The sequence below is a fragment of the Lactuca saligna genome, chromosome 2 (assembly GCF_052625555.1).
Source record: "Lactuca saligna cultivar CGN05327 chromosome 2, ASM5262555v1, whole genome shotgun sequence".
Classification (NCBI taxonomy): Eukaryota; Viridiplantae; Streptophyta; class Magnoliopsida; order Asterales; family Asteraceae; genus Lactuca; species Lactuca saligna.
The window spans coordinates 54,100-77,374 of NC_136418.1; the positions used below are offsets into that span (position 1 = coordinate 54,100).

The following is a 23,275-nucleotide window of genomic DNA, read 5'->3' on the forward strand; positions in this document are numbered from 1 at the left end:
AATGTTTAAATTAATTGCGTACCGGGAATCAGGTGTTACATCTTAGGACCTTCATATTCTTTTCCATTTCTCAAAGTGATGGCACATGCACTATGCTTTGGATTCTTTTCGGTTTGTGCGGGTAGTTTGCCTTGTGACTCCAATTTACTCACAGAAGTGACGAGTTGAGTCATTTGTTGCTCCAAAGTCTTGATACTCGCCTTAGTCTCATTTTGAAATGTTTAAGTACTTGTGGCTAAACAATTGAGAATGTCTTCCACAGACATTCCTGATCCGCTTGAACTGCTTCCTTGTTGCATGTTTTGAGGTTGAAATTGAGATTGATGAGGAGGTTGATTCCGCTGGAAATGTTGTTGATAATTTTGTTGATGATGAATTTGATTTTAAAACGGAGGTCTTGCTTGAAAAGATGGTGGCCTTGGCTGAAAATTGGCATTAGGTTGGTGCCAGTTTGGATTACTTCTTGGCTGAAAGTTTCCTTGTTGTTGAATGGAAAATCCCATAGCTTGAACTTGATCTACATCTTCTTGTAACATTGGGCACATATCAGTGGGGTGTCCAACTTGTGTACAAATACCATATGACATCCCCAATTTCGCGGCCAAAAAAGACCGATTTGTTTATGTTTTGTTTTAAAATCAGAGTAATCCTTTTTAAGGAAAACAGTTGCGGAATTTGTCCCAAAAACAAAATATGATAACTATTAATCAAAACATTTCTCAAAGAGAATGTATTTTCATTAAATAATAAAACCCTGGGATGTCATGTTCCGATACAGACCAAAAGCATAAACAATATAAAATAGACCTTACAATAGTTATTTATAACTACTGATCTATAATCCAAATTCTCTCGTCAAGACCACCAACTTATACCCTTGTGCCATTACCTGTAATGCAAAGAAAACTGAGTGAGTCAGACTTGAAAGCCTGGTGAGCATATAGGGTTTTCAACCCACAATAATACATTTATTATATTCAATTATCAAACAATCAACCCAAATACCCATCCCCATATCTCCTTTATTTTCTCAAGGGTTTACCCTAAGAATCCATTATCCTTCATTCATTCATTCCTAAGGATTTACCTAAGGAACTGGCACAAAGTCCATTTGCTACCATGGTTTATACAACAGGCACTATGTCACATAGTCACCAGGGTTCATACAATTGGCACTACGTCTCATAGTCACCAAGGTTTACACAATAGGCACTACGTCTCATAGTCACCAGGGTTTACACAACAAGCACGAAGTCACATCGTCACCAACTATTCCATCTACGCATGTTCTACCCAACATTTTTGTAGATATAAATACAAACACAGTTTAAATCATTTAACACCCGTATAAAAACATCAATTCCAAGCCCATCTCAAATAGACAAATAATATATAACACATAGCACGTATTTCATAGCTAATACTTTATATTTATGTGTTAGAAGAAAGTAACTATACACTCACTTGATTAGACGATGCTCGGACAACACTACGACTCTTCAAGTAGAACTCGTTGGTGAAACCAGGATATCTTCACACACCGGGTTTCTCACGGACAGAGCTTCGGCTCGGAAACTATTTTCTTCTTGGGATCTTCGGGCTTCGGGACTTGCTTCGGGTCTCGGGGTTGATATCGGGGCTTCGGGGGGTTAAAATAGGGCTTAGAGGGTGTATCGGGAGTGGGAGAGAAAGGATGGAGCAACCATAGTCGGCTGGCCCTTCAAATCTATTTATAGGGAAAATTTGGCCCTTGCCACGTCGTGACACCCTTTTTCCACGTCGCGGGCTTGGTCGTCACTGCATACGTCATTGCAAGTTGCATCTGGGGGACTCCCGAAGGTGTCAGGAGACTTGCCACGTCGTGGCACTACTTTCCACGTCGTGGTCTCTGACACAGCTTTGGGGTTCACGCCTCGAACTTCATAAATTCATAACTTTCGCATACGAATTCCGTTTTCGACGTTCTTTATATCGACACGAAGGTGAGATTATGCTCTACAACTCTTGTTTAGACTCCATTGGCTAATTTTGACTTCATTTTTAATATATTATAAATATATTACTTATATATTATTTTTAGTAGGCCGGGACAGGAAAACTCCGTTCGAAATTCATAACTCCTTCATCTGAGCTCCGTTTTTGTCTGTCTTTTTATCGTTGAAATAATATCGATGAGATATTAAATTCTCATTTAGATTGTTTTGGATAAATATCTCTGTAACGTAAATTCACTATTTACGTCGCGCTGTGTCGTGTCGGTTTTGTCGGGAAACTTCGACAGGTCATAACTTCTTCGTTATAACTCGGATTTCGGCGTTCTTTATATTTTTGGTAACCTTGAGACATATACTATAACTTGGTTAAGATTAATCATTCTAAATAATCTTCCATCAAAAAGTCATTTTTGATGCTTATTGTCTCTAAATTGACTAGCCCTAATCTACGGGCGTTACATACCACAAGTTCTAATTGTTGGTGGTTGCACATCCTTGTCCTTTGCAAGCATTATCACTACTTTAGTCAAATTGGAAAGTTGAATCTCAATTTTTTGGGTAGAAATTTCTTTCACTCCTCTTAGTGCATCACTATACCATTCTTCTTCTTGAATTGTATGCTTGGACTCTTCTGCCATGTTTTTTATAAGAGCTTTGATTTATGTTGGCGTTTTATCAGCTATTGATCCACCACTTGATGCATTGAGTAATCTCCTATCCCAAGATGACATTCCCTCACAAAAATATTGCAACAATTTATACTCTGAAATCCCATGTTTTGGATATCTTGAACACTACTTTTTAAACCGTTCCCAGTAAGTATGCAAGGCTTCTCTCTTTTGTTGCGTGATACCAATTATTTCTCTACGTAAAGCTGAAGCTCTCATTTCTGGAAAATATTTATCCAAAAATATCCTTGCAAGTTCATTCCATGTTGTGATTGACCCTGGTGGTAAGTCATATAACCACTCTTTGGCTGAATCTTGTAAAGCAAAGGCGAATGCCCTTAACTTAATTTGGTATTCTGTAACTTCATGTGGCTTCATACCAACACAAACGACATGAAATTCCTTAAGGAATTTATGTGGGTCTTCATTATATAGACCATGGAATGAAGGAAACAAATGAATGAGTCCAAACTTGAGTTCAAAGTTTATTGTTGCACTATAATTAATGTACAAAGGTTGTTGGGTGACATCTTGAGTTGCCCACTATCTAAAGGTTTGTTCAGGTGGTGGATTTGGAGGATTTTGGCCATAGTTGTCTCCCATGGTAGGAGTAAGGATAAAGGTTTCAGATTCGGGTAAAGGTGAAGATGGTGGTGTGGTATTTTTGGATGTTGGTGAAGATGTGATTGATGGATTTGAAGAAGAAGCTCTGAATTGTTGTTTCTTTAAAAGTTTGGCTTGCTTCCTTCTTTGTTTTGCAGATTTCTCTATCTCCATATCAACTGGTAAAGGTGTACCTGTGCGAAAAGATCTTGGCATAAACAATTAGTACTACCGTATCCCCGACAATGGCACCAATTTGTTTAGTGGTCAAACCAACAAATAATGGGATAAAATAATAACAATAAAACTCAAGTCGTTGCTACTTCATACACTAGAGATAGTATAGAGTAAGCAGAGTCGATCCACAAGAATATGAGACTTTTTATTTAGCCATATTGTCACACATCATACAAACAATATTAAAATGGGGTATTATGTTTGAACTTGAATTAAACTTCATAAATAAACAAGATTGATAACAAAATTCAGTAAAAGAAATACATTTCCGATTCTGATTCCTATACATGTATTATGTTGTAAAGTGTAATATGAATGTGATTCATGTTCAATCTAGGTTTGTAATTTAGATACTAATAAACTCTAATATCCAAGTTGACAAAAGTGTTTTATTCAAAACATGTTCTTCAAATAAAACTTCATTTAATTGATTTAATTCAAATAAACTCTTTCATCAAATCATTAAATGACATTAAGTTCTTGCAACAATTACCAACAATGTTCAACAATCCTCACGAGCTTGGGATTATGAACATTTAATATTTGATTACACTTATTTTGATCTAATTACAACCAATCAAATGCATGTTACTAACATCAAATCATAAAACATATACGAATTTTACAATTTGATTAACTAGATTAATAAGAACCCTAATCTGTTGATCAAGTGAAAAAGAGAACCAGTTAAACACATAATTAAGATCAAATCAAAGATTACTAGATGTTAAACGTAAGTCAAGTGCAAATTACAACCTAACAACAAACACTTAAGAATTCAGAATCAGAAATGATAAAGAAATCAGCCACACATGTCTAAGTCAAACTATAAATTCAACAAGTTTGATCTTCAAATTTGTCACACCCCGAAACCGATGACAGAAACGTTCCGGGGCGGAGGACATCATGCGTAGTATCACAACCAATGTACATAGCAATCATAGTAAACACAACCATTACATTACATAGAAATATTTACATTTGTTTTAAAGTAAAGTAATACATGTTTTATATATACATTAGTACGAACAAAAGTAAAGACGAGACTTCTATATGCTCCATCTTCTCCAAAAGTGATCGAAGTACCTATCTAACGAGAACCTGAGAGTACAAGCAGTTTTAAAATATCAACATAAAGCTGGTGAGTTCATAAGCATATTTTGTAAGGAAAACTGGTTATTAAATCTTGTGAAAATACTTCATTTCCTTTGATAAAGAATGTCGTAATGTCGAAAACCATTGTTACTGAGTTATGAAATTTATATGCATGTTTTCCCAGAAAATCTCATATTTTCTAACATGTTAGTCGATTTCCATGAGATAAGAAAAACCGTGGCTATCACCAGTAAGTTAAGAAAACCATAAGTTATGATCCCTTGATTACTCTCCAGTACGAAACTAGGTAGTTTTAATACATAAAACTACAGATTAAGATCCCTGGAATACCCTCCAGTACGAAACTAGGTAGTTTTAATACATAAAACTATAGATTAAGATCCCTGGAATACCCTCCAGTATGAAAGTTGGTAGTTTTAATACATAAAACTATAGATTAAGATTCCCTGGAATACCCTCCAGTACGAAAGCTGGTAGTTTTATTACATAAATAAAACTATGGAAGAAAGAAAGAAATATGTGAACAAAGTTAGTTAGTTAATTTAATACGTATTGTGAGTTGTATAACAATACTGATTTGACCCGTGACCTCCTTGACGTTCTTCAGGTGTCGATCAATTCCAAAATTTGTCACCCCATGCATGCCCGCCTAACTGTAGCTAGCAGTTTAGGTGTGGGATTGTCAGTTCCAAATAGATTTATCCACAAATTTCACGCTCTCCCTCCAGGAGACTCTGGTTATACTTCTAGAGAGGATTTACTGGTACCCCGAAGGGTATAACGAAGACAAGTCTCACAACTAGTAGTAACTAATTCACGGGATAATTGATCGTTCTCGAGTTTCGAAATCGTTTGGAACAAAGTAGAGTATAAATAATTAAATGCAAAGTAATTATTTAACATGATACTCTAGATTAAACATGGATAAACTAAATCAGACATAGTTTATATTATTGACTTTGTACGAAATCTGAATCCATAAAACAAGTAATGAAGATCCCAAATTATTCCCATAATAATTTGAATGATTTGTTAAGTTCCCACGCTGTTTGAAAACCATGTAATTATATTTAGAAAACCTCCCTTATGCTCCGCATATTACAAAAGAGATAAAGTATCTAATTTTTTTTCAGAAAATCATATAATTACATCAGTTTTTAAGTTAAGAAAACCTTTATGGTTTGCTTGTATCCCCCCCCACCTGAAAACATGAAAAACTCGGAAAAAGTGTAGGGGTATGAACTCACCAGACGAGAATGTGCCAGGTAGGATGCTAAGTGTCAATTTAGGACTTGAACGTGCGCGAGGGTCCTATGTAACATGAAATGATACACAATTGTATCTAATTAGACATTGAACCACTAATTAAATAAGATAATACACTCCGATGCGCGAGAACACTTTATCTCAAGTGTTGGAAGTGATACGGGTTGCATCTAAGGAGTGTAGGGCCTTGATAAGAATTTACTCTTCAAGTGGATGACTTCTAGAGGTGTTTACGGCCCAAATACCATATCCCCATGAGTTTACGGCCATAAACTCATGGGTGGGGTGTTTTTGGTTGCTCAAAGGTCTTATATCACTTGGGGAAATAAGCTAGGTTCAATTTTAGGGCATAGGAAGTGACTAGGGCTTCAAATGGAACCTTTAGGGGAGTTCACGACTGTAAACATAGAGTTTACAGCCGTAAACTCATATTAGCCCCTTCATTTCATGCTTTGGTGGTTCTAGGTTAAGCATACAATGTTTCTAGTCATTTATACAAGCCATAGAGGGAAGTTAGGGCACCATTTGACCCCTTAACGGAGTTTACGGCCAAAGGACCATTTCCTTGGGGGTTTACGGTCGTAAACTCTATAAGGTCTTGGTTTCTTTGATGTTTAAGGTACCTACTTCGATGGTGGTTGATTCTATGTTGAGTTCTAGGCATAAGGAAGGAAGAAAGGGAAACTTTGCACCCTTTAAGGGAGTTTACGACCCAAGAACATTCATAGGTCATAAACTCTCATTCATAGGCCGTAAACTCATGTTTACTCCCATTAAGACATGATTTTGGGGTCCTAAGTTCATGTATGCTAGTTTCTAAGTCATAGGTAAGCATTAGAAGGGTTTTGGAGGGGTTTTGGGGCTTTAAAACCCACTTATGGGTGTTTACGGTTTTTTTTTTTTTTTTTTTTTTTTTTTTGGGGGGGGGGGAGGGTGTTCCTCAGCCGTAAACACATGATTTTGAGGCTTTTGGATGATTCAATCACGAATTTGCATGCATACCAAGCTAAACAACAAGTTAGGAAGGATTACTTACAATTTTGGAGCTTGAAAGGGGCGTTTTCGATCAAAATTCGACTTATAGAGAGAGAGTAGAGAGAGAAGCTTTAGAAGTGGGGAAAAAGCTCAATTGAAGGCCACTCAACCCTTATATTAGGTTTTAGTTTGCGGCCAGGTGGGGATCCACCCGATCCCGACGTTAAACGGAGTTTATGGTCGTACCTGATTAAATGGTCGTAACCCGAATTGGTCGTAAACTAAAAACTTTTCCAATGAATTCGAGGGTGTAATACGTGTGTTTCTATTTAGTTTCGACACTTCTGAAGTCATAATAAAAGTCTCAATTTATTTTTCCTAATCCAAAATGGGAAATAGATCCTCTTGACAATATTGTCAATGGATCTATATATGGTGCGTTCTCAAAATTCGATTATGATTACGACATACCTCTTTATAGTTCGAATTTTGAGAACATGGCAAATAAAAATTTTATAGCATGAATCGTGTCCCATATGCTTCGGATATATGATCGATTGCATGTACTATAATATTCATCCATTCTAAATTTTCCTAATGCTTAGGGCATTAAAAGGGAAAAAGGAATAGAACTGGAAATGACTAAAATGATTAAGCAAATTGTCGAGTAAAATCTGAGGTTTACCAAAGATTGGTTGCTCATGGACATTTAGAAGTATAGAGTAAGGACCATATTGACATATTTTGAAAAGAGGCAACTCTTGTTCAGAAGTGATGGTCAAAATGGTAATATGGAATTGTCTCCATAGGTGGAAGTTATTTTTGAATCTGTGTAAGATTAAAGAACTTAATGCTAAGAAGGATGTTCAAAGGAATGTACTTTGAATTTGAGACTTCATTTCCATGGAATTGCTTTCCATTGGAAATACTTTGTAATGTCTGTTGCCAAGTCTTTGTGACTTCTGTGCATAGTCATTACAAGGGGATCATTGCATATAAGTTTAGAATCTAACAGATTACAGTAAATGGCAAGAGTTTGGTATTCTTGCATTTACAACAAGGATTGGAATTGTGAAATGATCATCATTGGAATATTGTCAATGGATCTATTTCACAAAGAGAGGACCATATGAAATGATCATCATTGGAATATTGTCAATGGATATATTTCACAAGGTTGAGGTAAATACTCCTCTTATTGATGCCATCAAACAAGTCCCTAGGTATGCTAAATTCGTTAAGGAATTATGCACATCTAAGAAAATATTGAAAAGGAATGAAACTGTGAAAGTAGGTGAAAATGTATCTGCAGTGTTACAGAAAAGATTACCTCAAAAATGTAAGGATCCGGGTGTTTTCACGGTTTCTTGCAAGTTAGGTAATCTTCATGTTCCACGAGCTATGATAGACCTAGGAGCTTCTATCAATGTTTTTCCATATTGTATTTTCAAAACCTTAAATATTTGCACATTGAAGAAGACCGGGGTAATCATTCAATTGGCTGATAGATCTTTAGTACATCCAAAAGGTATGCTAGAAGGTGTTTTAGTCCAAGTGAATGAGTTAGCATTTCCAACAGATTTTTATGTCCTTGACATGGATGATGATGACTCACCAAAATTGAGTTCAATTCTTCTAGGAAGACCATTTTTGAAAAAAGTCAGGACAAAAATTGATGTTTATGATGGTACATTATCCATGGAATTTGATGGGGGAAGTGATAAATTTTAACATCTATGATGCTATCAGATATCCATGTGATATTTCATCTTTGAATTTTGTGGATGTTATTTAACCATTAACCGAAGAGTGTTTTGATTTGTCTAATCTTAATGTGTTATCTCATTTTAGACAGGAATCTTCAAAAGGAGGGAGTGGAAAAACTTTCCAAGCAATTTAAAATTGATGAAGAGATTTTGGAAGTTGTATCTTACATGGACCAAAAGAAGAAAATGAGGTTTGATGTTCCAAAGCTGAAATTACCTATGCCTAATGAGAAACTTTTTCCTTCTATTGTGCAGGCACCGAAATTGGAACTCAAAACTTTAGCCGAGCATCTCAGGTATGCGTATCTTGGAGAGAAAGAGAATTTACCCGTGATCATTTCTACAAAGTTATCAACAAAGGAAGAGGAAGAGCTTGTCACCATCTTAAAGGAGTATAAGGAAGCTATTGCGTGGACTATAACCGACATCAAAAGGCTAAGTCCTTCACTTTGCATGCACAAGATCCTTATGGAAGAAGATTACAAGCCTTCCCGAGAAGCTCAAAGACATTTGAACCCTCCAATGATGGAACCAGGAAATTTGGGAAGTGTGTGATGCCTCTTATGAGTATGTATGACCCTGAAAATTACATGTTTTATTTCAGAATGGTGGTTACACGTAATGGAACAGGAGGTTCAGGGTCTGGATCCGGTTCTGCATCAGGCTCGGGTGCGCGATCCGAGCGGGTGGATGACGGCTTACGCGAGTTCATCACGTCTGAGATCACTAGAGGTATCCTTGATTCGACCCCATCATTTTCGGGTGGATCAATGAGGGGATTGTTGAGTTAATGGAGGATCGCCTCCGGGCATTCATGAGTGATCTGGCATCTAGCCAGACGAGTACACGCATACTGTCCTTCAAGGACTTCCGAGGAATTGGTGCACCAGAATTCCATGGGGTGGGACCCCATTGCTGCCAGGAGATAGATCGCAAACATCGAGTTTGCGCAGTTGACGAGCTTCTGCCCGGAAGGGTCGAAGGTCCATTTTGCTGCAAGTTGTTTGAGGGATCGAGCCATATATTAGTGGGAGTTAGTCGGTGACTCGTTGGGAGCCCCAACCATTGAGGCTATGACTTGGTCGGATTTCGTGACCCGATTTAGGGCTGAGTTCACACCGACGGTCGAGCTCCAGCAGCTGGCCAGGGAGTTTCTTGATGTGAGACAGGATACGGAGACTGTGGTGGAGATCACCACCAAGTTTCGGGAGAGGGATTTGTTGGTCCCTCAGTATGCGGGAGATAAGGAGATGCAGAAGACCCGCTACCATGATATGTTGAGGGCTGACATCAGGGATCATGTCAGCTATTCGGCTTGCCCGACCTTGGAATCCATGATTGCGAGGGCGCGGGAGAGGGAGATAGACTTGGAGCACCTCACAAAGAGGAAGGCAGAGGCTACGTAAGGTACGAGGGTTTTGGGGAAGAAACCCAAGGGATTCGATGTGAGGTCGAAGGGCCAGCAGAAAAGGACCGTTGTGGGAGGTACGGTCGTTCACATGAGGGAGTTTGTAGCACTGGGTCGGGTTCCGGCTGCTACAAGTGCGACAAGACAGGACATTTTGGTAGGGATTGCACTGCCCCTACTCCCACAGTTCAGACATCAGATGTGATTTGCTTTCATTGCAATCAGCGGGGCCACAAAAAGGCCAACTTCCCTAGATTTACAGCAGCGACAGCAACAACACTGGTGGTGGCGTCGACCCCAGCATCGGCACGGGTGACGGATGGACGCAAGGCCAAGGTAGAGGCTCCAGTGGTGCGGAGCCGAGCATTTCAGTTGACAGGCGAGGAGGCACGCGCTGCTCCCGATGTGGTGACGGGTATGATTTCTTCCTTATACTTTTATGATATGTCGCAGTGATTTTAACATGTTATGTGTGTGCTTTGTTTAGGATCGTTCCATGTGAACGGCATCCCAGTACATGTATTGTTTGATTCGGGTGCTACCCGATCATTTGTTTCTCTTGCGCTTAGCAAGAAGTTTCCCGAGTCGTCGGACATGCTAGATTTCCCTTTGGAGGTCGATATTGTGGACGACCGGTTTGTGCGAGCATCAGAGGTCTACTGAGGTTGTGTTTTGAAACTGTTCGAGGAACGTTATTTGGTGGATCTGGTTCCCCGTACCTTTGCGGGGGAATAAGGTTATTATTGGTATGGATTGGCTGAGCCCTAATGCCGTACTGATTGACTGCGCACATCAGTTGGTACAGATTAGGGCCCCAAGAGGGGGAGAGCTGGTAATTCAGGGAAAGAGGCCACAACGAAGACCAACTATATGTTCGGAAGTGAGGGCTAGGCGCTACCGTCAGCATGGTTGTGCAGGATTTGTTGCCTATGTTATGGATACCCAGGAGGCGGGAAGGGCGACGGTGGGCGATGTGCCCGTGGTATGAGAGTTTGCAGACGTATTCCTTGAGGAGTTGCCTGCGATACCTCCGGAGAGGCATGTATAGTATAGGATCATCCTAGTCCGTCGTTCAGCTCCGATAGCCAAGGTACCGTATCGGTTGGCTCCTCCTGAGATATAGGAGTTGTCTACACAGATGCAGGAGCTGGTAGACAAGGGATTCATTAGACCGAGCAGTTCACCTTGGGGATCCCCGATTTTGTTCGTGAAGAAGAAGGACAAGTCGCATCGGATGTGTATAGATTATCGGGAGCTGAATAAGGTGACGGTGAAGAACCGTTACCCACTCCCGAGGATTGATGACCTTTTTAAACAACTATGGGGAGCATCATGGTTCTCCAAGATTGATCTGCGTTCAGGATATCACCAGATGAGGGTCAGAGAGGAGGATGTGCAGAAGACTGCATTTCGATCACGCTATGGTCACTATGAGTTTGTGGTGATGCCTTTCGGGCTCACCAATGCTCCTACCGTGTTCATGGATCTCATGAACCGCCTGTGCAGACCGATGTTGGATCGGTCCGTGATAGTTTTTATCGATGACATCTTGGTTTATTCCAAGTCGCAAGAGCAGCATGAGGAGCACTTGCGAGAGGTTCTGGCTACTTTGAGGAGGTAGAACTTGTATGCTAAGTTCTCCAAGTGTGAGTTCTGGTTGCGCGAGGTGCAGTTTCTTGGGCACCTTGTCTACCAGAATGGGATTTCGGTTGACCTAGCCAAAGTGGAAACTGTGATGAGATGGGAGGTTCTGAGGTCTCCATATGAGATTCGGAGCTTTCTGGGACTGGTAGGCAATTATCGGAGGTTCATTCGGGACTTCTCCAAGATAGTCGTGCCCTTGACAGGGTTGACAAGGAAAGCTGTGGTCTTTCGCTCGGGGCTTGAGCAGCAGGCTGCATTTGAGACTCTGAGACAGATATTGTGTGAGGCGCCAGTCTTAGCCCTGCCAGAAGGCATGGAGAATTTGTTGTATATTGCGATGTGTCCATCTCAGGATTGGGCGTAGTATTGATGCAGAGAGGGCATGTTATCGCTTACGCTTCAAGGTAGCTAAAGTCTAACGAGGCAAACTATCCGACGCACGATCTAGAGTTGAGGGCCGTTGTTTTCGCCCTCAAGATTTGGCGCCATTACCTCTATGGGGTCTGGTGTACCATTTACACGGACCATAAGAGCCTGAGGTACCTTATGGATCAGCCAAATCTGAACACGAGGCAGAGTCAGTGGCTTGATGTGGTGAAGGATTATGATTGTGAGATCCTCTACCACCCAGGGAAGGCCAATGTCGTGGCCGACGCGCTTAGCCGCAAGGTAGCACTGATCAAGGATATATGCATGAGGATGACGTTCGTGACTCCGCTGTTGGAGCAGATCCACGAGGCACAGACCGAGGGCCTGAAGGAGGAGCGTCAGAAGTGCGAGCGGATTATATGACAAGTGGCCTCCTTTGACTACGACAGTCAAGGATTGTTGACCCTACATAGAAGGGTATAAGTGTCGTATTGGGGCAGGGTACGACAGGTGCTGATGGACGAGGCCCACAAGTGTCGTTATTGTGACAACCCGATATTTCAACTCTTTGTAGTGACCTAAAAAGTCAAGTATTGTAACCACTTTTGAGTTAATAAAATTAACTTCGATATTAAAAAGTCCAAAAAGTTCCTATTTAAATTTCTCCTATGTTTAAATGTCATCAAACCATGACCGTACGTAAAAGGAACGCCCAAATCCGACTTCGTATATTAAGTTATGATTTTTCCAAGTTCAGCTTAGCAACAGACAACTAAAAACTCGAATTGGAGATCGAGTGACTTTTGGCCGGAATGACCTAAACGAGAATCGAAGGTCTCGTCAATGGTATTTCAGCGGTAAAAAGTCTGGCAAAAAGCGACGACAGATAAAGAAGTTATGAATTTTTAAAGAAATTCCTTAATCACGTCATTTAATAAATAAATAATAAAAACAATTTCGGAATTTGCTAACGGAGTCTAAACGAAAGATGTAGAGTGTAGTCTCACCTACGCGTGGATATAAAGAACGTCGAAAATGGAGTTCGTATGAAGGAGATATGAATTTTAGAAGTTTATTTAAAATAAATATAAAAATAATTAAAAACTCTTGGTAATATACGAAGGAAGAGTCAACGTCCTCATCCGAGGTACGCGCCGCGTAACCCTGTACGCCCTGCGTACCCGAGGGCCTTGGTCTCGGTCCGTCCACGTCGCCCCTATGCGAAGCTATCCGACCCGCCGTCCCATCCGAACCGCCCCATCTGAAATACGTAAGCGATGACGCCCCAGTACGCGCTGCGTACCCTCGTACGCCCCACGTACCGAGGCGGTTCAGCACCCCTATAAAAGGGATGCGAGGCTTTCCGAAAATTTTGCTCATTTTCTCTCTTTCTCTCACGATCTTGCCTCGATTTCCGTGCCCGTTCAAACCCGAAGCTCTGGTCTTTTTGCTCAAGTCCCGAGGGTCGATTTTACTCCCGAGATTCCCGAGAATCCCGAGAAAAATCCGTTTCCCAAGACGAAACTCTGCCCGGTTTTCCATCTCGCTATCTTAAAACTTTCAAGTGAATTCATACCCCTTATATTAATCTTTGAAATGATTTTAAATGTTTAAATACTTTATGGGGGGGGGGGGGGGAATACAAGTTAAATACTTATAGTTATCGCTTTAATCACATGTGATTGCATTAATCACATGTGATTAATAACTAGGAAACCAATGATTTTATCACTGTTCAAACTGTTTTACTTCAAAATGTTTTACAAACTCTTTTACTTATCAAATGCTTTTACTTAAACTTTGTTTTACTACTTATAAATTGCATGCCCATATATGTATAGATGTATAAATAATGTTTAAAGGGCTTAGGAAAGCCACCTGCCCTATTTCCTTTTCCTCGATTTGGATGTGGTCTGGTGGAATTTCGGGTGACCATCCGAAGGTCGTTTCCATATTAATTATATATCAAATATACATATATAGACATAAAAGTACTTCCATATTCATACGTACTAGACACACCATTAGTAAGTTACCATCGGGGTAACACAGGATCATACTATTACAACTGCTAGATCAACGAGTCAGTTCATTCATGAGTCTATACTAGGATGAGAACATATACAACTATACTAGGAAGAGAACATATACAACTATACTATGAGAACATATACAACTATACTAGAACGAGACACATTTCATTACACATACAAGAATACGATAAAAATTGTGATCCACTGTATCGGAGCATGCCTTAAATGTCATGGCCCGAGTTGTAGCCAGAATTCTCTTGGAGGGAGAGCATTGAGTTTGCGTATAGATCTATACTGGATTGACTATCCTACACCTTGCTGCTAGCTACAGCCGGACCTGCAGGTCTGCGGGTGCCAAACGTCATTCCGTTATCACGACCGTTCTTTATGTCGTTGTTATCAATCGATAGTATGGTGCAATTATCACATTATACCTTAATATAAATCCGGTTTAAGGTAGTTAGTACAACAGTAGTTCCTATAAAACAAAACTACAGTACTACAATGATTTACCCATTACATATTTTTAGTGATAACCTCACTTAAACATTAATGTACAAACTATATTTTGCTAAATGATAGTTACACTTGGGAAATTACACACTTTTACAACAAACGAGCATACAAAACATTTAAGCCCTGGTAGAAGGCTACTTTAATAGAAAATATAGGTTTTTCTGAGAGATTCAAACTTTTACAAACACTTACATACAATTTACAACTTATACTTACGACAGGTTCAAACGTTTTGATAACAAACATCAACACTAAAATACTTATGAACTCACCAGCTTAATGCTGACAAACTCTTTCAAAATAACTTGTATTCTCAGGTCATCAGTAGACAGGTACCGATGCCAGCTTTTGAGAAGATAGAGCGCATTCAAGACTCATCATATTATTTTGATTTACATTATATTTTTGGTGTCTAAAATTGTACAGAAAACGCTTGTATGAAAATTATATATTTAATGCAATGGATGATGTTGTTTGCTTATTTACATTTATTGTGTTGTGATACTTTACATGACGTCCTCCGCCCCAGAACGTTTCCGCCGTTCTTGGTTTTGGGGTGTGACAGTTATTCTGTTCACCCTGGAGCGACGAAGATGTACAGAGATCTTCATCCTGATTTTTGGTGGCCTTGTATGAAACGGGATGTTGCTTGGTATGTTGAAAGATGCTTGACTTGCAGGAAGGTCAAGGCCGAGCACCAGAGGCCTCACGACAAGACGTAGCCGTTGGACATCCCCATGTGGAAATAGGAAGATATTACTATGGATTTTATCACCAAGATTCCCAGGACCGCACGAGGGGTAGACTCGATATGGGTCACCGTTGATCGATTGGCCAAAATCGCTCATTTCATTCCGATTTAGGAGAGCATTTTGGCCAAGAAGTTGGTTGATATCTATACCAGGGAGGTGCTGGCGAGGCACAGGGTACCTGTTTCCATTATTTTCGACAGGGATATGCGGTTCTCTTCCAGGTTTTGGAGGAAGTTCCATGACGAGCTGGGTACTCGTCTGCACTTTAGCACTGCCTTCCACCCGCAGACGGATGGTTAGAGTGAGCGGGCCATCCAGGCTCTAGAGGATATGCTGCGAGCGTGTGTTTTGGATTTTGGAGGTAGTTGGGATACTTACCTCCCGTTGGCAGAGTTCTCCTATAATAACAGCTATCATGAGAATATCGACTGTCCTCTGTGACATCCCCATTTTCACGGCCAGAAAAGAGCGATTTTGTTTATGCTTGGTTTAAAATCAGAGTAACATTTTAAATAAAAGTGTTGCGGAATTTGTCCCAAAACAAAATATGATAAAGATTATCAAAAGCATTTCCTAAGAAATGTATTTCATTAAAAGACTTGCGATGTCATGTTCGATACAGATTAAAAGCATAAACAGTACAATATAAGCCTTACTACATTATTTCATATCTACAGGCCTCATCCAAAACATCACATCTATGCTCATGCGCCACTACCTGCAATACAAGAAACTGAGTGGGTCAGGCTGGTGAGCCTGGTGAGCACATAGGGTTTTCAACCCACAATAAATAAGCTTATTAATTTCATCAATCAATCAATAACCCGATTAAAAATTCCCGTTATCCTCACTTTACATCCCTAAACACCTATCATAAGGGACCTAGCCTAAGGATCATCATCGGGATGGACACTACTGCTAAGGGGATTCCTTAGCAATAAATGTCCTAAAGGCAACCATGTGGGGGATGGAGTACACCGGTGAACATATCGTTCACAAACACCTACAGGTTGCGATCCTGCCAGCGTTCCACTGGACTGTCTAGAAGAGTCCGTGATCGTCATCCATATTCCGCTAGATAACATAATCAACAACATCAACATCGAGGCCTCTCATTATTTTATCACACATCACCTATTACATCTCCCCATGTTTTACCCCAACATTTTCGTAGATATAAAATAAATATACAGCTTAAATCATTGAAAACGTGTATAAAAACGTTCATCCAACATAGATTGCAAGTATTCAAATAATATGCACACATAGCACGTAATTCATATAAAATGCTTCATATCTATGTGTAAGCTGAAAGTAACTATGAACTCACTTGAAAAGTGGTGACTCAGCACTCGGACAACGCTTCGATACTCTCAAAACAATTTTCCTTCGATAAAACCTAGTACCAATACCACTAGGGTTTAGTCTAATGGTAACCGTGACAAATTAATAGTCTGACTATTATTATTATTATTATATAAGCGTTAAATAACATTAACACTCAATATAAGTCATAATAATAGCCTAAATAATTATTTTAAGTACCTAATAACATTCTTATAATTATTTGAAAGCTATATTAAAAATTGGGTAAGCGTAGCTCACTTACTATGGATTTTAAAGAAAATCGGACTTTATTTGGAGCAGCGTTTCGAAACCGAAAGACCCTTTTTCTCGGGACTCCAGGAGCCTCGGGGCTTCCTTCGGGTGCTAGGGAGGTTTCCTAGGGTTTAGGAGTGTTTAGGACACATAGAGAGAGAAAGAAGTTAGAGAGAGACTGAAGAAAGGTGTGAAAAACCGGCTGCCCTCGCACCCCCTTTTATAGGTGTGAGGCCTCACAAGTACGTTGGGCGTAGGGAGGTTACGCGGGGCGTAGTCCTCGGATAAGAATAGCAGGTAGCAAGCTCTGGACGGTGCGATGTGGCTCAAGCTGGACCGAGGGAAGGGTTCGCGTACGCGGCGCGTTCCAAGCTCGGACGCTGGGCGTAATGCGAGGGGCGACGTGTTGCAATCCGAAGCGACTTTTGAGACCATCATCGGACGGTTGTGGTGCTGCCACGTCATCGATTTAGCAACAGACTTCGCAATTTCATGCTTCAACTTTAAAAATTCGTAACTTTCGCATACGAGCTCCGTTTTCGATGTTATTTATATCCACGTGAAGGTGGGAACGTACTCTACAACTTTCGTTTAGACTCTGTCGGATAATTTTGACTCTATTTTAAAAGTTATATTATTAACAGGCTGGGACATGATTGGTCCGTTAAATTCTCATAACTTCTTCATCTGACGTTCGTTTTCGCCCATCTTTTTCTCGTTACGCTACTCTTAATGAGATCTTCGATACTTGTTCAGGTCGTGTCAGCTAAAAACCGCTCGATCTAATATTCGAATTTCGGGCTGTACACTGCTAATCTGAAACTTCAAAAAATCATAACTTCCTCATACGAAGTCAGATTTGAGCGTTCTTTTTATGTAAGCTCTTGGTTTAACGTATTCTATGACTTTCGTTTAGATCGCTAAGGCTAAATCTCGCTCTATCATAAATTCACTATTTACGCTTTCCGGTATCGTGCCGGTTCTGTCGCAAAACTTCGACAGGTCATAACTTCTTTGTTATAACTCGGATTTCGGCGTTCTTTATATATCCGGAATCCTTGTTTCGACCACTACAACTTTATATAAAGATATCGGGCTTATCTCACACTTTAATTTTGACGCTTATTTTTATTCTTTATTAATTATACATTTATAATTAAATAATAAGCACATAAATACACATAATTCACATAATACTCAAATATTTCATCTTTATTACTTCAAAAAGAGTTACAATAGTTGACCTAGACTATTACATTGTCAAAAATTCTTAGCCCTGAAACTTGGGCGTTACATCCTCCCTTTGAGATGTTGTACCGGAAGAAGTGCAGGACCCCGATATGCTGGGGTGAGGTTGGTCAGATGGTCATGGGGAGTATTGAGGTGGTACTCAAGATGATAGAGAGGATCCAGCAGGTTCGGAGCAGGCTTCAGACTGCTCAGAGTCGGCAGAAAAGCTATGCCGACCAGCGACGGTCGGACCTGGAATTCCAGGTCGGGGATATGGTACTCCTAAAGGTGTCACCCTAGAAGGGTGTCATCCGATTCAAGAAGCAGGGAAAGTTGGGCCCCAGGTATATTGGACCTTTCAGGGTTATAGCCCGGGTGGGCAAGGTGGTATATAGGTCGGATCTTCCTGCTGAGCGTCATATTCATAACACTTTTCATGTCTCCCAGTTGCGGAAATGCTAGGTAGATGACTCGGCGGTGGTACCTTTGGAGGATATCCAGGTTGATGGCAGCGTGCACTACATCGAGCGGCCAGTGGCAATCCTTGACCGGAAGTCAAGGGATATGAGGAAAAAGATGGTGGAACTGGTAAAGGTGCAATGGCAGCACCGCAAGGGCTCAGAATGGACCTAGGAGCTGGAGGACGAGATGAGAGAGCATTACCCCAAGCTTTTTTAGGATTGAGCAGCAGACTTCGAGGACAAAGTCTAAAATAAGTGGGGGAAATTTTTAACACATGATTCCCGGTACGCAATTAATTTAAACATTTATGTATTTTTGTCTGGGACTCGACGAGTTGGAGGCCCAACTAGTCAAGTAAAGTCGGGACCCGCGGACATTTTAAGTGACCTACTCGACAAGTCAGAAGGCTGACTCGGCGAGTAGGTACTGTGTGAGTGAAACCCTAAATCCGAGGGTTTCCACCCTAATTAAACGCCTCATTGCAGCCTCCATCGTCCCTTATGCTCCCAGAAGACCTCATATCGTAACCTTAGCCGTTTTTAGTGTGTTCTTGAGCCTTGTGGTGTTATATTGTGCATTTTAAGCTTGAAGAAGGAGAAAGGGGCTTGTAAGATCTAATGGGAACAAGAAGATCCAGAGTTTTGAGCATATTTCCAGCTTTTTAGAGGTACAAAGCTGAAACCTTGTCTAGATCTTCATTTTGGGCCTTTTATACATCTTTCTAGGCCCTAGAGAGGTTGTATTCGGATTTGGGTATTGAAAGTCAGTTTGTGCTTCAAATCTAGGGTTAATGGGGGTCCTTATGGCATAAAGATGCCCACTTTGTTTCCATAAACACCCCATGCATCTTGTAGACCATCTTTTAAGGCTTTTTGAGCCAAAGACCCCTTACATGTGCACCTAGTTTGGAACTTTACGTATAAAATGGACATTAGGAGGCCAATTCTATGGTTTTAATGTGTTAATACCCATTTAAATTGACTGTATTGTAATGGTCAAGGATGGACTCGCCGAGTTGTTCTTGGGACTCGGCTAGTCAAGGTGTAATGACCACCAAATCCATTCTATGAATGGATCAGTTGTTAGGGAGGGAGGTGTCGTAGACGTTTAGACGAGAAAAATGAGCTGAGAATCATGGGACTTAACAAGTACACGAACAGACTTGGCGAGTCCAAGGCAATCTCCGAACCTTTGGAGATGAACTCGACGAGTTGTTCATACAACTCGACGAGTCGGATGAAGATAGTCCTGATGGTTTAAATGAAGAAGAACCTGTCGAGTTCTTTCTAGGCTCGACGAGTAGAGTCGGGGTTTGATCGGGTTAGTGACTTTGACCAATTTTGACTTGACTAGTTTGGGTTGACCCTGGTTAGGGTTGTATGTTCTATTGATGACTTTAGGATTGTCGTGTAGGGATTGAGGAGTCGAGGAGATCCGACCATCACACTGAGGGCAGTTCAGACACTACATGACATCGAGGTGAGTTACCATCCAGTAGGGGTAGGTCTAAGGCCACATTGTCGGCCCACCAACACGGGTAATTAGAGGATAATTGTCTTTGTGATAATTATCATGGTTGATTATGTGATTAGGTCATGAGACATGCTTGTGTTGTATGATATATGTGTCAGTGATAATGATATGGAATAGTCTTTCCCAGGGATAGGTCGTTATGACCAAGGGGTAGGTCAGTACCCGTTATGCCTGACTGTATGTCATATCTTGCTATTGTATGGTAGTAGTAGCGGGTGAAATAGTCCCCAGTTACCGCTTAAAAGATACCGGTTGAAAGATACCGATGGTGGTTACCGGTTGAAAGATACCGATGATAGTTACCGGTTGAAAGATGACAACGATATTATTTGGTATGCAGTATGATGGGGGAACTCACTAAGCTTTGTGCTTACGGTTTTAGTTTTGGTTTTAGGTACCTCTTCGTCTAAGGGGAAGGAGTCGGCGGTGTAGCAGCGCATCACACACACATGATTTCCGCAAAGAGATTCCTGGGATTGTACTCTGATTTACATCACTTTTGTTGATATGGTTTTTCAAACATGACAATTATGTTTTATCTATTTAGATGTTGTTTGGTAAACTATGTTGAGAACCACTTATTTAAAAATGAAAATTTTGGCCTCAAAATTTGGGATGTTACAAAAGATGATTGAAGAAGAAGAAGAGATGGACCTAGAGAAAGAAGAAGAGAAGTCAAAAACACCGTCAAAGCAAGTACCCATTGAAGCAAAAGTTACTCCTCCATTTCCCACAAGGTTAAGCAAGTAAAAGCGTGAAAGGGAAGACAATGAAATCATGGAGATGTTCAGAAAGGTTGAGGTAAATATTCCTCTTATTGATGCCATCAAACAAGTCCCTAGGTATGTTAAATTCGTTAAGGAATCATGCACATCCCAGAAAATATTGAAAGGGAATGAAACTGTCAAAGTAGGTGAAAATGTATCTGCAGTGTTACATGAAAGATTACCTCAAAAATGTAAGGATCCGGGTGTTTTCACAGTTCCTTGCAAGTTAGGTAATCTTCATGTTCCACGAGCTATGCTAGAACTAGGAGCTTCTATTAATGTTTTGCCATATTCTATTTTCAAAACCTTAAATATTTGCACATTGAAGAAGACCGGGGTAATCATTCAATTGGCTGATAGATCTTTAGTACATCCAAAAGGTGTGCTAGAAGATGTTTTACTCCAAGTGAATGAGTTAGTGTTTCCAGCAGATTTTTATGTCCTTGACATGGATGATGATGACTCACAAAAATTGAGTTTAATTCTTTTAGGGAGACCCTTTTTGAAAACAGCTAGGACAAAAATTGATGTTTGTGATGGTACATTGTCCATGGAATTTGATGGGGAAGTGATAAATTTTAACATCTATGATGTTATCAGATATCCATGTGATATTTCATCTTTGAATTTTGTGGATGTTATTGAACCATTAACCGAAGAGTGTTTTGATTTGTCTAATCTTTATGTGTTAGCTCTCATTTTTTACAGGAATCTTCAAAAGGAAGGAGTGGAAAAACTGTCCAAGCAATTTAAAATTGGTGAAGAGATTTTGTAAGTTGTATCTTGCATAGACTAAAAGAAGAAAATGAGGTTGGATGTTCCAAAGCTGAAATTACCTATGCCTAATGAGAAACTTGTTCCTTCTATTGTGCAGACACCGGAATTGGAACTCAAAACTTTACCTAAGCATCTCAGGTATGCGTATCTTGGAGAGAAAGAGACTTTACCCGTGATCATTTTTACAAAGTTATCAACAAAGGTCTCACTAGATCACAATTATTACCTTTTGAATTTGTATACCGTTAATTGTATTTTGATTTACTATCACCAGATGATATATGAATGCGAAAGGATAAAGACCAACAAACATGAAGAAGGACAACTATGGTCCACTAGTCATGTAAGTTATTTCCAGGCTTGTTAGGTATGCAACAGACACGTTATAGCCCATTAAGCATGTGATGGATATCTCAGGCCAAATCAGCAATGCAAATAGGCCACTAAGGCCTAATAGCAGTTAAAGGCTAATTTAGGTCCATTAAGCATTTAATTTGGTCACTAAGGCCCAATAGACATGTAATGATTATATTGGGTTCAATAAACATGCAAATGGACCACAGAGGCCCAATAAGCATGTATGGAGAATACTAAGCCCAATAATCGTATCGTTGTTGTATTTTGTATGTTTGTTATAGCATGATACTTTTAGTCGAAACCTTTACTAGTAATGTTATAAAAGTCTAATGTTTGGTTATAACGATATTTTTATTTTATTTAAATTTAAAAATTACCATTTTAAACCTTAACTTATAAAAGTTTATATCTTTGGTCCAAATGTTTAATAATTGACAAATTTGGCCCGAGATACATATTTGATAATTTCAGCCACTTTTTCACAGAAAATTTCATTTTCATCCCTTGTTTGAATAAAATGACATTTTGGACCTTTTTGGTGAAAAATAACATTTTTAGCCCATTAAATCATTAATCTTGGCATTTTCGGCCCAATTATAAATTAATTTACAATTTCAGCCCAAAATACCATTATTGACATTTCCAGCTCTTATTTGGTAAAAGTTTACATTTTTGGCCTATTTTCCATAAATTTTACATTTTTGGCCCAAATTCTGAAAACTTTGCATTTTTGGCCCAATTTAGAAATAAGTGTCATTTTTAACCCTTATTTTGTTTATTTTCGATTTTAGCTCAAGTTTTGATAAAATAATATTTTAATCCCTAAAAATTCACCTTTTTTGCATTTTGGGCCCAAAAAATCGTAAGGCCCAATATTTAAGCCCATTATGCTAAAATTTACATCTTTGGTCCTTTGAAAAGGGTGATTATCATAAAAACTCAGTTTCATGCAAATATGATCTCTTTGATCATTATAAAAACCAAAAATGTCACTTTTAACCCTAAACTTTACTTTATTTGTCAAATGATTCTTATGCAAGATTTTTGTTTTGTTTTTCGCATCTTAAGCATATAGAGCACTTTGATCTTTGTAGTATGATGACTAGTGTGTTCTAGTTATGAATTTCACTCGTTTGTGTTAGAGATTTCGAGATATGTCAAGTATTTCCATGTGTTCACAATAATAACCAATAAAATCATACA

At 39.7% G+C, this 23,275-nt stretch overlaps 1 protein-coding gene across 1 annotated transcript; it reads left to right on the plus strand.

Annotated features, from left to right (window-relative positions):
* Positions 1–20,948: 20,948 nt before the first annotated feature.
* On the plus strand, positions 20,949–21,713 carry LOC145028707 (uncharacterized). The gene has a single exon (XM_078977468.1). It carries the CDS (start codon positions 20,949–20,951, stop codon positions 21,711–21,713), a length of 765 nt encoding a protein of 254 aa, XP_078833594.1.
* Positions 21,714–23,275: the final 1,562 nt, after the last annotated feature.

Coding starts and splice junctions, on each gene's coding strand:
- LOC145028707 (XM_078977468.1), top strand. CDS start 20,949: ATGGAGATGTTCAGAAAGGTTGAGGTAAATATTCCTCTTATTGATGCC.